This window comes from Onychostruthus taczanowskii, unplaced genomic scaffold, assembly GCF_017590055.1.
Source record: "Onychostruthus taczanowskii isolate IOZ18803 unplaced genomic scaffold, ASM1759005v1 scaffold60, whole genome shotgun sequence".
Lineage (NCBI taxonomy): Eukaryota > Metazoa > Chordata > Aves > Passeriformes > Passeridae > Onychostruthus > Onychostruthus taczanowskii.
In genome coordinates, this window is record NW_024503680.1 from 3583775 (window position 1) to 3598377 (window position 14603).

The 14603-nt window shown below is 46.5% G+C and overlaps 1 protein-coding gene across 1 annotated transcript in view; it reads left to right on the forward strand.

Annotated features, from left to right (window-relative positions):
* Positions 1 to 2103: 2103 nt before the first annotated feature.
* TOP1 (DNA topoisomerase I) overlaps positions 2104 to 14603 on the forward strand; it is a 66142-nt gene continuing 53642 nt past the window's right edge. Inside the window, exons 1-2 of the mRNA XM_041419243.1 lie at positions 2104 to 2325; positions 2821 to 2845. Coding sequence (XP_041275177.1) covers positions 2293 to 2325; positions 2821 to 2845 — 58 coding nt within the window. The 5' untranslated portion in view covers positions 2104 to 2292. The remainder of the gene's footprint in view (positions 2326 to 2820; positions 2846 to 14603) is intronic.

The window sequence follows — 14603 nt, forward strand, 5'->3', positions numbered from 1 at the left end:
GTGTCCCGGTGGGTTTCCAATAGCTCCAGAGGAGGAGGCTCCGTGCAGCAGATGGGAAGCGAATCCTGGGAGGCAGCTCCAGCACGGCTGTCTCAGCTGCAGGTTCCCCCGTGGTGGGAGAGGAGTTTGACATTCGAGCACAAGGTTGTGCTCGTCACTAATGGCTCTGGCACTGCTGCCGCGGGAGCGGTCGCTGTCAGGACCTGGGATACCAAACTGGGAAGCTCCCTGTTCCTCCCGAGCTCTCCCACCCGGCTGCCAGCAGGCTCCTGCCGGCAGCACAGCTCTAAAGCTCTCGTGTGCCGGTTTCGGGGGCTCTGCTTTGCAGCCAGACGTGCTTGCAGACGCCTGTGAAGGTGGCAGCTGCTGGAAGGGGCCGTGCTGCCTTCCCCTGCCCGGGGCTGCCTGCAGCGTGCCGGGCATGGTGGCCCGTCCTTTTCTTGTGGCAGGCATAGCCACCCGAACAGGGCTTCTTGTGGAGACAAAGGTGCGAGGTTTAAAGTGAAATTGCTGCTACAAAGAAATTTTAGGGATTTCTAATGTTGGAAGCAGGAGGTGCCAGCCCGCTCCCAGGCTGTCTCAAAAGACAGAGCCCAGCCGCCCTGGATGGCAGCAAGGAGGGGCTCAAACCCAGGGCGAAGCCTGCTTTCACCTCATTCTTGTCAGCCAGGGGCGCACACCTCTTCCCGGCGTCTGAAACAGCCCTTTCATTATGTTTATATTTAAAAATCTAACAGTGACTAAAGCAGTTTGCATAATAAACAGCTCCAGAGCCAGAAATATTTGCCTGCTCTCGGTAAAAAAAGGAAGTCCTCAGATCCTCTTCTGAAGACGGTAAGAAAGTGACAGAGTTTTCCCTTTGCAGGATATAAATATGCAGTGCAAATAGGTGGCTGCTGTCACTGCTTACATTTTGATGTATCTCTTCAGATAGCCTGGCAGCGCCAGGTTATTTTAGTGTCAAATCAAAGCTCTGGTTGTGTAAAGAAGCTGAGGAAAGGTACAGTCTGTGTTGCAGCAGAGGATGGAAGCTCCAAGAAGACTGGAGGCAGTCCTGTGAGACACGTACCAGCCATGCATACTAAACCTGCCATTTAGTACACCGACAAGAAAACCCGTTTATAAGAGCTGCTGCAGAACAGAAATAAATGTCTTCAGGTTTGGGTTGAGGAAGGAGGGGTGTTTTTCTAGGCAGGCACGTGCTTCATTACCACATTACCTAAAAGAAAATACAGCTTCGGCCCCCGTTTACCCTCAATTTCCTTGCAGGAGAAAGAAATTTTAAGAGCCTGCTTATGCCAGAAGAAAAACCTTGCGGGCTGATCCCTTTTTTAATGCTCTTGTGTGCAATGCACCAGTGCTGTCCTTGACTTAAACGAGTCAAGTGAGCCCAAAGCTGCCTGATCTGCATCCCCCCAGCATCTCCCCGTGCTTCCTGCGGCCTCCGCACTCCAGCCTGGTGCGGCGGCGTAGAGCCGGGCAGCGAGGGGTCAGCCACACCGATAACAGACACTGATAACGCGGGGGACAGGTGCGCACCCGCTCGCCTCCCCTCACTAGGAAATGCTCTAATTGCACATGAGCTGGTGCCTGTGGGGGTTCTGGCGCGGCGGATCTTCACGGTAAGCCCCGAGGGCCCCACAGCCCGCGGCGCTCGGGGGCGGCGGGGCCCGGCGGGGTGAGGGGCCGTCGCTGTGGGGTTATCGCGGGGAGCAGCGGAAACGCCTCCCCTCAGAGCAGCCCGCCCGCCATGCGGCCCTGGGGCGGGGCCTGTGGGTAGGGGCGGGGCTTGTATGCAAATACAGACGGCGGGGCGGAGACATGGCGCATGCGCGCTGCGCGCACGGAGCAGCACGGGTTCTTACACAATGCACCGGGCCGGGCAGCAGCGGGGAGGGGGCGGGGCCTCACATGTAAATGAGTGCTGGGTTTTGCCGCGCCATTGGATGAGGGAGAGGAAGGGGTGGGACCGGATATGTAAAGCAGTGAGCCGGCCTAACGCACGGTGGGGGGGCAGCGGGTCGGAGTGGTCACGCCGGCGGGGCGTGGCCCGCATGCAAATCATGCCGGCTCTGGGGGCGTGGCTCGGATGCAAATAGGCGCGCGGCCGCTTCCCGCCCCCTGCCCGGCCGTCCTCGCCCCGCCGCTTTAAAAGGCGCCGCGCCTGCGCAGAGCGCCGAAAGCGGGACTTAGTCTGTTACACAACCGCGCTGCGCTCCCCGCGTCCCGCTGCGCCCGGCGCTCCTCTGCCCGCCGCTCCTCCCGCTCCGCCCGGCCGCCCGCGCCTCCGGCATGAGCGGGGACCAGCTGCACAACGATTCGCAGGTGAGCGCCCCGTGCCCGCCCGCGGGGCGCGCTCCCGGGGGACCCCCGCCGCGGTGCTCGCATCTCCCCGTGCCGGCCCTGGGCTGGCCGCCTCACCACCCCCCGTAACCCCAGCTGGGGGGACCGTGCCCTGCGGCCGCCCCCATAAGTCTGGGCAGGACCCTGTCAGCCCAGCTGTCCCCCCGCGGTGGGATGGGGGGCGGTGGGAGCGGGGACCCGCGTGTGACCCCCGGGCTGGGCGGAGAAGGGGAGGGGGCGGCTGCCGCGCTCCCCGGCTCGCTCCCCTCTGGGGGGCTCGGCGGGGGTCCCCTCATGAGCTGCGCGGGGGCCGGGGGGCGCTTCACCGGCTCCCCCATCACCTTCCGCATCGCGCCGGGCTTTCTCATTTAGTACTTAATTCCCCTAAAAATGAGGGTGAGGGCGGGGGTGGGGGTCCCCCGGAGCGCCGCGGACTCGGGCGTGCTGACGGTGTGTCCCTGTGTGCTCTCCCCGCAGATCGAGGCGGATTTCCGAGCGAACGGTGAGTGCGGCCCCGGCGCGCCCCTCGCACAGACATGGCGTCCCAGAGACTAAGTCCCGGCTCCGCGCTCACCGGCCCCATTGTTCCCATCGAGCTGCCAAAAGCGCCCCTTTCCCGCCGGGATCGGCCCCCCCCGACCCCCGCTGCCCCGAGTGGGGGCACCGCAGGCCCCCGATCCGAGCGCAGCGGATCTGCCGGGGTCTCCTTTGGGCCCCGATTCCTCCCTGGAAAGTCGCCTTGTCGACGGTCGGGACTTAGTCTCTGCGCCATTTTCTTTTTCTCTCTCTCTCTCTGTGGCTTTTCTCTCCTTCTCCTCCTCCCCGAGCTGCCGCCGAGCCGCCTCTGCAGAGGCACCGGGCCGCCATCCCCGGCACCAGCCCCTTGTAACCGAGGGGAAAGCAAAGTTTTTAGCTAAAAAAAAAAAAAAAAAGGGCTTGGGGTTTTTATTTTTTTTTTTTTTTTTTTAATCGCAGGCTCCCTCCCCCCACTGCTCCCCGTCTCTGTTCCTTTGAGGGAATCCCTCCCTTCCCCTAAAATGAAAGGTGATTGCAACATGTTGCTCTTTAAAAGAAGCTGCTGCATCCATTTTAAGATCAGTCTTATTTTCTTCCTGGCTATTTAAATTATGTGACTTTACCTTGTTAGATGGGTTTTTTTAAATTAAAATAAAAACCTACGTTAAAAAACCCAACAGATCATAGTGTAGACAATTCCAGAAAGGTAGACAGCATCACTTTAGGGACTTTGCAAGCTAACTTCATTTTGTTCAGAAACATTTACAGGACTCCTGTAATTTTATATATATGTATATATATATACACGCACTTATGTATAATTTGTTGTACATGTATATATTTATATATGAATATATATGCATATCTGTCTATATGTACATTTATATTCATATATATATATAGACATACATTATTATCTTTTCTAATCAGTCTGACTGATAACTTTTTCTGATAATTTATTAATTTTTATAGGAAGCAAGCTAATTGTGAGCTTGCCTCATTTGATAGGTGTCGAATTGAAGGGCTTAAATAGGGTGAAGGGTATGCAACCAACCTTTGTGTGTGTGTATTACTGTCACTGTTTGGGATGTGTGAGGAGCTCTGAGCTGTCCCTTGACTACTGAGGTGATAGAGGACAAAAAAGGTGGTTGAAAATATCTGCTCGACTTATAGTTACACTAATTTTTAGAATGCTTTTCTGGATGATGTCCACGTGCCTGGTTGCTTTGTAGGCTACTGAGTGTAAATATTTACAGATCTACGCTTGCGAGCACCTTTCGTTCTGTCAGTTCATTGGAATGTGATTGTGTGTGTGCAGCAGGGGCACACAGCATTAAACATGCAGGTTTTGAACTCTTCATTTTCATTCTGAATTTGTAGTGGGGCTCTATGAATAATTTTTATCAGGAAAAAAGGGTGCAGTGGATTTCCTACGAAGTACGGGTGTAAGTCTTGAAGCAATTGAAATATAAGCTTATATGGGAATGCTTGTAGTCTTCTTGTGCTAGAAAACACTTGCTTCATCTAAGGTTCACATTTATTTAGGGAAAAATACTCCCTGGTAAGCTTTAGTTATTTAGCTCTGTTGTACATAGAGGAAGTGATGTATATTTGACCTTTTGACTCCATCTTCCAGTGAACCTTTCAGAGGGATTTTTCTCCTCTATTGTGACCATGTGCTGTTTTATTCTTCTAAGAGCTTTAGTCATACAGCTCTTAAAACTCCTGTGGTTTTTATTTCTACCATGTGTTGAAGGAATTCAATACAGAAATTCAAAGTAAGACACCTTGACAGAAAAACCAAATTCCTGGTAAATCAAGCACACCCAACAAATCCATACCAGCATAGGCATCAGCACCCTTTCCCTCCTACTGTAATTATTTGTGGCAGTCATGTAACATCATTGGCATTGATCAGAGGCCCCTAAACCCCAAAACCCTTTTCAGCACTGAAAGGTACATGTAACCCTGTTAGTCTTGCTAGGGGAATACTGCTGAATAGACACTGGACTCTCTGACCTTGTGACCACCCCTGAGCTCCCTGAAAATCTGTCACCTCTGCTTGCTCTGAGCCTGGTTTCCTCTGCACAGGAGCTCTTTGCTCTGGTGCGTCGGGAATTGTCACGCGCGGATGTGAGAACAGCACTTCTCCTTCAGGCAGAGCACCGAGGCTCTTGCTCTTATTTTCTTGGGTTTTGATCCAATTTAGTGGCAAAGATTAGGAGTGGGTGGTAGGACTCCCAAGTGCCGGGTTTTTTTCCCCCCAGATGTTTAGAATTGGTTTGTACTTCGATTATTGTCAGGCAGCGTTAAACAGTAGAGCCAAACTCTCCTTTTTAGGCCTCCTGTATTTCACATTTGGGGGAAGGGAAGTTTTTTCTGGGGGCTGGTACTGACTCATTCTAAGTGTTGAGTGTAGCAGCAGTAAACATTTTTGTTAATAAAGAATGTTTGGGGTGACTTTTGGCTAGTGTATCAGTAATAGGACAGCTTGAGCACTTTGAAGCTTCCTGTTGTTGTTAATGTTCCTATCTGGGTCAGTGGACACACTAGCTCAGGTTGTAGTCACACAAGTTGTTGCAGCTGCAGTAGGTTGGGTGGATCTGCCCATTGCAGGTCACCACGGTGCAGCCCAGTTGTAGCTGGAGCCTGGCTCTGGTTACACACCCGTTTCATTGATAGCAGGGTAGTGTTGGCTGTGAGAGGGGGTGCCAGCAGTAAATACGTGTTCCTGGCTATTTCTTGTCATTAAATAGCCAGATCACTCTAAGCAAGAGTGTCCTGGGCAAATTCCAACTTGAGTAATTGCATTCCATTTCAATATCCAGGTTCTCCCCCCTTTTTGGCCGTAGTGGGTATTTTTTTCACCTTAGCTGTATTTTTAGTATCCGTACACATTGCAAAGAATTTTCCGTGTTCAGTCCTAGCAGTGCCTGTTTGCAGACCATGCTGAGAGCAGTATTGTGCTGAAACACCCAGCCTTTTCTGCAAGTAACATCCTTTCAGTCTTCAGCATTCAGAAGGGAAATGGAGTCCAAAACTGTTGTTTCCAACTAAAGCTTGGATGCTGAAAATGTCCCCACCTCCACGGATTTGGATTCTATTGAGTTTTGCCTTTAAGAGCTTTGTTACTCAGGTTGGATGTAACAACCTCTTACTACTGAGGGCAATGAGACTAAAAGCAATTTATCTTGACTTTGAGCTCTCCCATTGTGTTTGCAGAGTGCAGTAGATAAAAATTACTTTTGTTTGCAAAATAATCAAATTGCATTCCAAAACTACTAAATTCTACTAACTGCTATTAGTGCCTTGGCTGCTCAGCAGCCTGTGATCAGAACTTGTGTAAAATCCAGAACTGCTCAGTGTGGAGACTGAGGACATCACCCCAAGCAGTGTTTTTTGCTTCCAGTTGATTTGGCCAGTAATGTTAAGATGCAATTTGAGGTCAAGTATCACTGGAGTAACCATTACAGTGCGTTAACAAGAGTCAAGTGTGAATTTGTCCAGCCTCACAGAGGTGGCTTCTGGAATTCAAACATGTTTGAAGGAGGGGCTTGCTTTAACAGTGAGTATTTTTTTGGAGAAAAAAACTGAAGCCCTTACTGCTGCAGCATCTTATCAGGAGCTGGCAGGTTTTTTTTGTTGGCCCAAGCGCTCACGGGGCATCTGTGTATTTATCAGGCTGGCAACATGAAGGAATGAGCAAGAGGGAAATTCAAATTAAATAACAGGAGTGCTCAACCAAATGCCTTACAAGTTAAGGAATTTCAGCACGTTTTGTGTTTTGCATTAAATTCATGTTTCATGTATGACAGAGCTGTGCAATAAGAGGTGTGGGTGATTTAAATGCTAACAAACTGTAGAGCAACACAGCAGAGATCTTTAGGATTTCTCAGTGGTTGTGAAACAGTCTGTTGGAGACCAGATTTGTGCTTCCTTGCTGCTGCCTTTGCTGGCGCCTTCTGGATGGGTGAGAGTTTTTTGAAAGAGAGCAGGGCCACTTCTGGCATAGGGCTGTGTGTACCTTAGCACTGCTGTTAGAGCCACTGTGCTAAACAAACTGCACGGATTTAGGAAGCGTGAAGGCACTGCCTGTGCTCTGTGTGTGTGTGACATGTCAGGGAGAAACTGTCTTTTAAGTTCCCTGGGAACATGTCTCAGGAATGCTTTAAATGTCAAACGTTTGGCAAGGGATCCAAAGTACAAAAGGTAATTAATAGTATTTAGGTGCAGATTGATATCTCTGCTGAAAATTTCCTTTGCCTTTTCTGTGATACATGGAGATGAGAAGCAGGAAGAATGTAGCTTGTTCCTTCCTTGCATGGCTGCCTGCCTTCGCTCCAGACTGCAGTGCTGGTGGTGAGCCTGCATTGTGGGAAGTGCTGCCCACAGCCTCAGAACAATGCTTGGGTAGTTTTAAGTCTGCAACCACTTAGGTTTTTTGTTTGGTTAGTTTTTTTTGTTTTGTTTTGTTATGGGTTTTTTTTGGTTTTTTGTTTTTTTTTTTTTTTAAATTTCAGAAGTATTTTACATAAGACACCAATCTCTGCAAAATTTCTTAATTTTGTTTTTGCATTGATTTTCAGCATGTTCACAGCAATCTCTCTCACGGCTTTTTAGGATATGACAGTGTAGCACTATGGGAATTTTCAGATTGTCTTAGGTGAGAGTACTCTGAAGTAAATTTATCATTCTTGATGCTTCTCAGAAATGTAAATAAACGTATTGTTGGTAAGCTGCATGAGTTGGTTGCATCTATTTTCCCCAGGAGAACCCTCAGAAGGGCTTTGCTAAAGACCTAGAGGTGTGTTGTGTTAATTGTTCTGACACGTTCAGCATTTAGGTTAAAACTTAATGGGTGTCTGGTGGGAGTGGGGAGTTGAGTGTGTTTCTGGGAGCTGCAGCCGGTTTGTGTTTTTGTTAAAACTCAGCAGAATTACTTAAATGTGCTGGAAGATGTGTTTCGGGGGTTAATGGCCCGTGTGTTTCTTCCTCCTGGCAGGTTTTCTTAAGATGTTTCTTCTTTCACTCCAGTGTTAAGCACTCTCTGTTATTAATGTGTTATCGGGGCTTCTTTGTTTGCTTTGTAAGACATGAGAAATTTTGAATCAGGGCACCGGTGTAAAAGTGTGCTTTTTTTACATTGCTTCATGTAAATTAGACACACAGCTCATAAATGTGATCAAGCACAAATCAGATTTAATTTCTTTTACAACTGTGACTTCAGATATTCGTTAGATAGTTCATTGAATTCCAACCTCCTGAGTTGCACTGTCAGCAGAAACTGCAATAATATGTAATTATAGCAAGTACTTAACATCTCATTGACTCAAATTCCTCTGTTAATGATTTCACTGGATTCCTGTTAAAGTAATACCCGCTGAAATAGCACAAGCCACTGCCCTGTTAGAGGGAGGCTCCAGGTCAGTTTCTTCCTGGTGTTGTAAATTTCTGTAGTTCTGCTAAAATCAGTGGAGCACTGACAATGTATCTGCTTTTTTGTTACTGGGCTGCAGGGATGGGCTTTAATGTCACAGTGACTATTTAAGAGAAATACAGTTTAACCTAGGAAATCATTGCAGATTTTTTTTCCTGTGGCTTTTCAAGATGGGACAGTTTCTCTTTCAAGTCCACTTGAGCTGGTTGTGCTGATACAGTTATATCTCATATCCTTGTAGAGCATTTACAAATATTTATTGGCTTATTAAATCTAATTGATTTTGTGGCTTCCAGTTTTATACTGCTCCCCATTTTATAGAAAACCTCACACTCCAAAACATGGGAGCAAAATCTATTTAGTGTTATATGTTCTGCCTCTGCCTGGGTTTTTGAAGGTCTGTGTCTTAGTTTTCCAAATCTGAGAGAGGATAGTCGATGTTGAAATCAGTGTTTATTACCTTGTTGCCCTGGGACTGTCCCTTTTGACAGAGCATATGACACATCTGCCTGTACCTTCTCCCTGCAGGACTCTCTGTTCTGAGCTGTTCAGCACTGTCAGCATTCAAATGTGGATCATCTTTAGATTTCAGAATGGTTCCTCCTGGTCAGGGAATGAGAGAAGGATATGGGATTGCTGTGCTTTCAGCAAAAAGTTTGCTGCTGTTCTGCTCTTCTGAAAAAACCAGTAGAAAAAAAATTTAAAACCCAGTTCATAGCTGCAGTAGGATTACTCCTTTTAAACGTTGTTCCCAGTTACTGTTGTCCTTACCCTGCCAGCAGCTGCCTGCTCCAGCGAGTTCCTCTGTGTGCTCTGGTGGCTTGCACTGTCCTTCACTGGTTGAACACTGGGATTACTACAGCGTGGAGGTGCTGTTCCAGGCAGAGCAGAGAGAGCCTTTTCTGCTGCAGGCTCCTGCTATTTCCTAGCTCAGCTGAACACGTTGTAGTAGTGGTTTCCCGGTGTGTATGAGACTACAGTATTTTTAGCACAGCGTTTGTTCAAAATGTCCTGGCTGACATAAATGCTAAATAGTTCCAGTGGATTTAATGAGGTTTATAGTTGGAAATATTTTTATCTTGAATGCTTGCTTTTTAAACTACTGATCTCAGTCAACTGCTGTAATGTCTTGCGGTGTTACAGCGAGAGTTAGGACTTTGGGAAGGTGATGTGAAAAGAAAGGGTGAAGTTAATTTTGGATTCTTGTGACCTGCATGTATAAGGAGGATTAAAAAATTGGTTTTGGCTTCAGAAATAAGAGCATACCTGCATGTTTTCAAGTGGAAATTTGGTTTCTAAATTTGACTTCTGTAGCTGCTCAGCTGATGAACAAGTGAGAGCTCCAGAGTTGAGAATGAAAGTGGAGAATGTGGAGCAGTAGTCAATCTTCCTGAAATTTGTTCTTTTGTAACATGTACTTAGCATCAGTGATTCTCTGACTTCTTTGAGAAAAAGTTAGGATTTTTTTTTTAATCCCTGTCTGTGTCAGCAGGAGCGATGGCAGGAAATACAGTTTTGTGCCAGTTCTTGCAACAAACAATAATCTGGGAGATCCTCCAACTGATGGAGATCAGACTTGCTTTTGGAGACATGGGAGACCTTGGCAATTAGTTCTCTATTAATACTAATGATAGAGATGGAGCTCTGTAATGAGGGAAGATCAGTAGGAGAAGGACAGCGGTTCAAGTAAGAATTGCCTCACAAATTTTCTAGTGTTGTCGCAGAGTTCTGGTGATGTTTTCCATCATCTCAAGGTCTGTTTCTCTGCTAGAATAAAATACTACTGCTTCACCCTGGGGAAGTTCACCTTGTTTCGTGGCTGTTGTTTGAGTCTGAACAGTTTCCCTCGAAGGTGGTTGCAGCAGTAGTTCAGTTTGGAAGAATGACTTGCACTGACAGCTGCTCTGGGCTTGGGATCTGCCCGTTCCCAACATGAAGGAGTCCCAAGGACGGCAGCAGTGAGCATGCCTTACTCCTGTCTTGGGAGGCTTTGGAGGCAGGGGCTGGAAAATGTCTGAAGTGCTTGTCTTGATGGGATGGGGGCAGTGCAGGCTCACTGGAGCACAGCAGGAAAGTTAGTGTAGGTGCTTGTCACTCAGCCTCGGCAGACAGTGTCTCCTCAAGAAAAACACCCTGCATCTCCACCTGGAGTACTTAAACCCCTTTCTAAGTTTGAAGTTGCTGACTTCTGAAATTGGGATGTTGGCAGGGTAAAGAGGGACAACATCAGACTGCTGGGAAATGGTTTTAATTGGAGGCTCCTGTCAGTCTCAAAGAGACAAAAGTTGCTTCCCACAGAGCTTCCGATCAGTAGAGGTTTTTGGATTCCTTATTGATATTTTTGACGTGAGTGTATTTGTTCATATTCACAAGCTTGCCATATGCTTTGTGCAGTTGTGAGCTGTGTGGGTGTCCCTGTATGTATTTTTATCTTATACCTTCGTCAGAGAAGGAGCTTTTTAGGGAGTGTTAGCAAGACAATGGCTTCCTTTTCTATCAGTGTTGCAGAATGCTGAGCCTCATGGTGCCCACCAAAGGATGGAGATTTTCCTTCATAATTAGCATAGGCATGTTACAGACAGATGGACATTCATGGAATTCAGCTTTGCAGCAGAGTAATTCTGCAGCTGCCTGTATCTTTCCACCACTGGAGAGAGATTGATTTCTGCCTCAGGAAAGCTTGGAGTGTACTTGTAGCTTCACTGAAATATTTTTATCAGTCTATGTAACTCATCTTTGGCCATGTCCATTAAAGTCATGTTCTGTGATGGGGATGGACTTGTATCCTGGTTTTGGGCAGGCTGGAGTTAAGTTTCTTCATAGTAGCTGGTACAGTGCTGTGCTTTTGGATTTAGTATGAGAATAGTGTTGATAGCACACTGATGTTTTAGTTGTTTGGACAACTAGCTAAGTGCCTGCTAGATCTCATCAGCTGCAGTGTACAGCTGACAGTCTCTTTCACACATGCAGCATTCAGCACATAGTGCAGTTTTATTTGGGGGAGAAATACTCTTACATTCTTAATGAAGGCATAGTTCTGGTTCTTCAAGATGTCCATTTTCTTCCATAATGCTATTTTTCAGTGATTTTCTAAAAATAAGACCCTGGTGGCTTTTATTCCTTATTGCTCATTTTGTAATCCCAGTCATTGATTTGCATAGTGTTACTAATTTTTGCAGCAAGCATCAAGGATCTCAGTAGTTGAATATTTTGCTGTGCTTAAGAATAAATGATAAGAAGAAATGAAATATGAGATCTGGTGTTGAACATGCATAAACTGCATACAGCTTTTCTGTCTAAAACCCACTGTTTGGCTGCCCTGAAGTAAGTTTTACCAAATGCTTTGGAATTTCTGAAGTGTTGGGCTCACTCTACTACTCAGTGTATGCAGTAGGAAATCGGAAGTTGTCTTGTTTCCATCCAAATGTCCTGTCAGTTTGGTGCAGCTAGATGTGTGGCAGTGTCTAAAGGGAATAATTTTAAGAATTTTTAAGAACAGTGTTTTTAGACATTGGCTCGAGACATGGCTTCATAGTTAAAAAGTCAAAATATAATTCCAAGGGATGGAGCAATCCCCAAGTGCAGATAGCTTTTTAATTTTTTCCTGGCATTTGTCACATACTCTGCTCTGTTGCCTAACACAGCTTCTGACACACGAGAGCATGAACTTGCAGAGTGTTATCCAGAATGTTTTTTCTTTCATTTGTCACTTCTGTACACATTTTCAATTGAACAACATTGCAGCAGCTTTTCCTGTGCATGTAACATGGAATAGATGACCTGTACTTTAGGGCCAGGGCAATGTACTTTAGTTGAACTTTTTATTGATGGCAATATTTTACTAGTCAAGGCTTATCCTGGTATTTGAACAAGGGCCAGACTTGTCAAAACAGCTGCTCCTCTTCCTCTGAGGTTGCACTTTCTTGTTTTGCAGAGGTGGCTTATAAAGACCTTTTGGGAGAGAAGACACTTCAAGGTTTTTTTCCCCTTTAAACTACAGTGTCTGTTGCAGATATTTCAGTATCTGGAGGTAGAGTTGAGAAACACGGAGATCTTCTAGGTAAAAGGCAGAGATTTCTGGAGTTAGGTTTTCAACACAACTTGTAAGCAGAGTTTTAGGAAGAGAAAAGTACAGATAGTAGCAGGAGACAGACCCCCTGTTACTTACAGTCTCTTTGGAGACCTGATAACCAGGTGGAAGGCTGTCTTCCTTCATCTGCTCTGCAGCAGACGCAAGTGGATGGACTTTGTGCTGTCCTTAGGGAGATTAGTAGCTGATAAGTTAGCAATTCTTATTCCAGCTTCTGGTTTGGTGCAGTGCTGCCTTGCCAGCTGTCAGCTTGTCTGGAGAGCTTGGTGCTCTGCTCAGGACATGAAGGGCGAAGGGTTGAATGTGAAGAGAAACTCTTTTGAAGCTGAAGGCAGGAAGCACCAGGGAGGGACATTTTGTTACTCATGGATGCTGTGTCTGGGTTTAAGGTCATCTGTGCTGTACATTGTTATCTTGTCCTCAGGCCATATTGTTTAAATAGGCAACACAATGGGGAAAGAGGGAGTATTATGCTCTTCTCAGAGCTGGAGAAACCAGAAACATAGTGGAGTGATTTTTTCCAGCACAGAAATAGATGTAAAGCTGTCTGCCTAGGACAGAGATTCAGTTCCATCTTGGACACTTGCTTCTGACTTTTAATTCCTTCTCCAGCTTAAGACTGAGGTGCTTATCAAAGGGCAGCGCATAGGAGAAAAAAAAGGAGCTTCTCGAGTTTTAGCATATTGTTGTATGCAAATCTCAGGAGCTAAGGTGGGCATTTTTTTCTGTGGTGCTATATTATTTTACGAATACTTGTGATACAGTACAAATTAGAAATGTTGTGGAAGGTTTTGCGATTACTGAAATCACTGGATTTGCAATGGGGAGACAGTGTCTTCCTGGTTTGTGTGCAGGGTTCTGGTACCAGCTACGTCAGTCTCTTGCAACACACAGGCCACCTTGCTATGAGTGTCTCCTAATTGGGCCTGGAGCAATAGGAAGAGCAAATTATGTCTTCTCCCAGTTTGTGAATGCTGGTAAGTGTGTGAGTAAGATCAGTTTTTGGAAAGATAAAATAGCTGGGATGGGCAGGTACTGGTTTAAACTTGCCTTAGGAAGGCACCTTACAAGTCAGACGAGCACTTTCCAGTTTAATCCAGCCTTTTGGGAAACGGGAAGCTGGAGCTCTTTGGAGATCCATGTGAAGGGGATGATTCATTGCAACACAAGCAGCGTGTACAAAATGGAGGGATGAAGGAGAGCTAGTGACGTACTCTGAGGTTTGTTCTCTAGAGTTAATGACCACCAGATGGGGAATAAAAGGCAGCCTGCTTTTCTTTTGAGGACCGGCAGTGTCACTGAGGCTGTTAAAATGTGCTGTATCTGTGGTAATGCTGCTTGTGCACAGCAAACCCTTTGATGTGTGGATCAGAGTTAACTTTCCTTGCTGGTGTTTCCCCTCAACACTTGGGTTTTAGCATGGATTTTGGCTGAAGATGAGATTCTTGCAGTGTGATTTACAGAGCACTTCAGGGATACAGAGGAAAAGTCTTTGAGTGCTTTCTGCAGTAGAAAAAGTAAGGTGCAGGTTGTGTTCCTGGGTACAGCGTAAGTGCCCAGACACCCAGGGTCAGTCGGTTCATGTGGACAGAAATGCAGAGCAAGATGAGTGAGATGAACTCATAACAGCAGTGACCTTGATTAACTTCTGCAGTGTTGCCCAATCCCTCTGTAGGTGTCATCTCCATCCATCTTTGCAGTAAGCAAGCACTGGCACAAATCAGAGTCTGAATGTCAGTGCTGTTAACTCTGATGCTCGCAAGTTGTCATCCCAGAAGTGTGTGGGTGTTTGGGTTACTTCGTCTTGCTCCATCAGATGGGACATCTCTCCAGCTGTCCAGGATACCTTTGGACGTGAATGCGGAAAACATTTGCATTTTTCAAGAGCCTTTTACACTTCTGCAATCTCCTATCCTCCTGCCTTCTTCCTACTCCAAAACCTGGAAGACTGTCAGAGGAGCCGTCATCTTGTCTGAGTCATGTTATCATAGCTGTGTATGTCACCTGCACTTCATTAGGGAGCATAAGCAGGCTGTCCTTGAAATACCTGTTTTTATGAGTAGATGGAGTCTTCTAATTTAAAATATGCTGCTCTCTGGATTTTGGTAGCTGTCATAAACAGTGTGTTTTATCATCAAGTGGGCTTATTCAGCATCACCTGTGTCTAAAGGAAGCTGCTTCCTGGGTTTTAGGCTGTTGTAATCATATAGATATAAA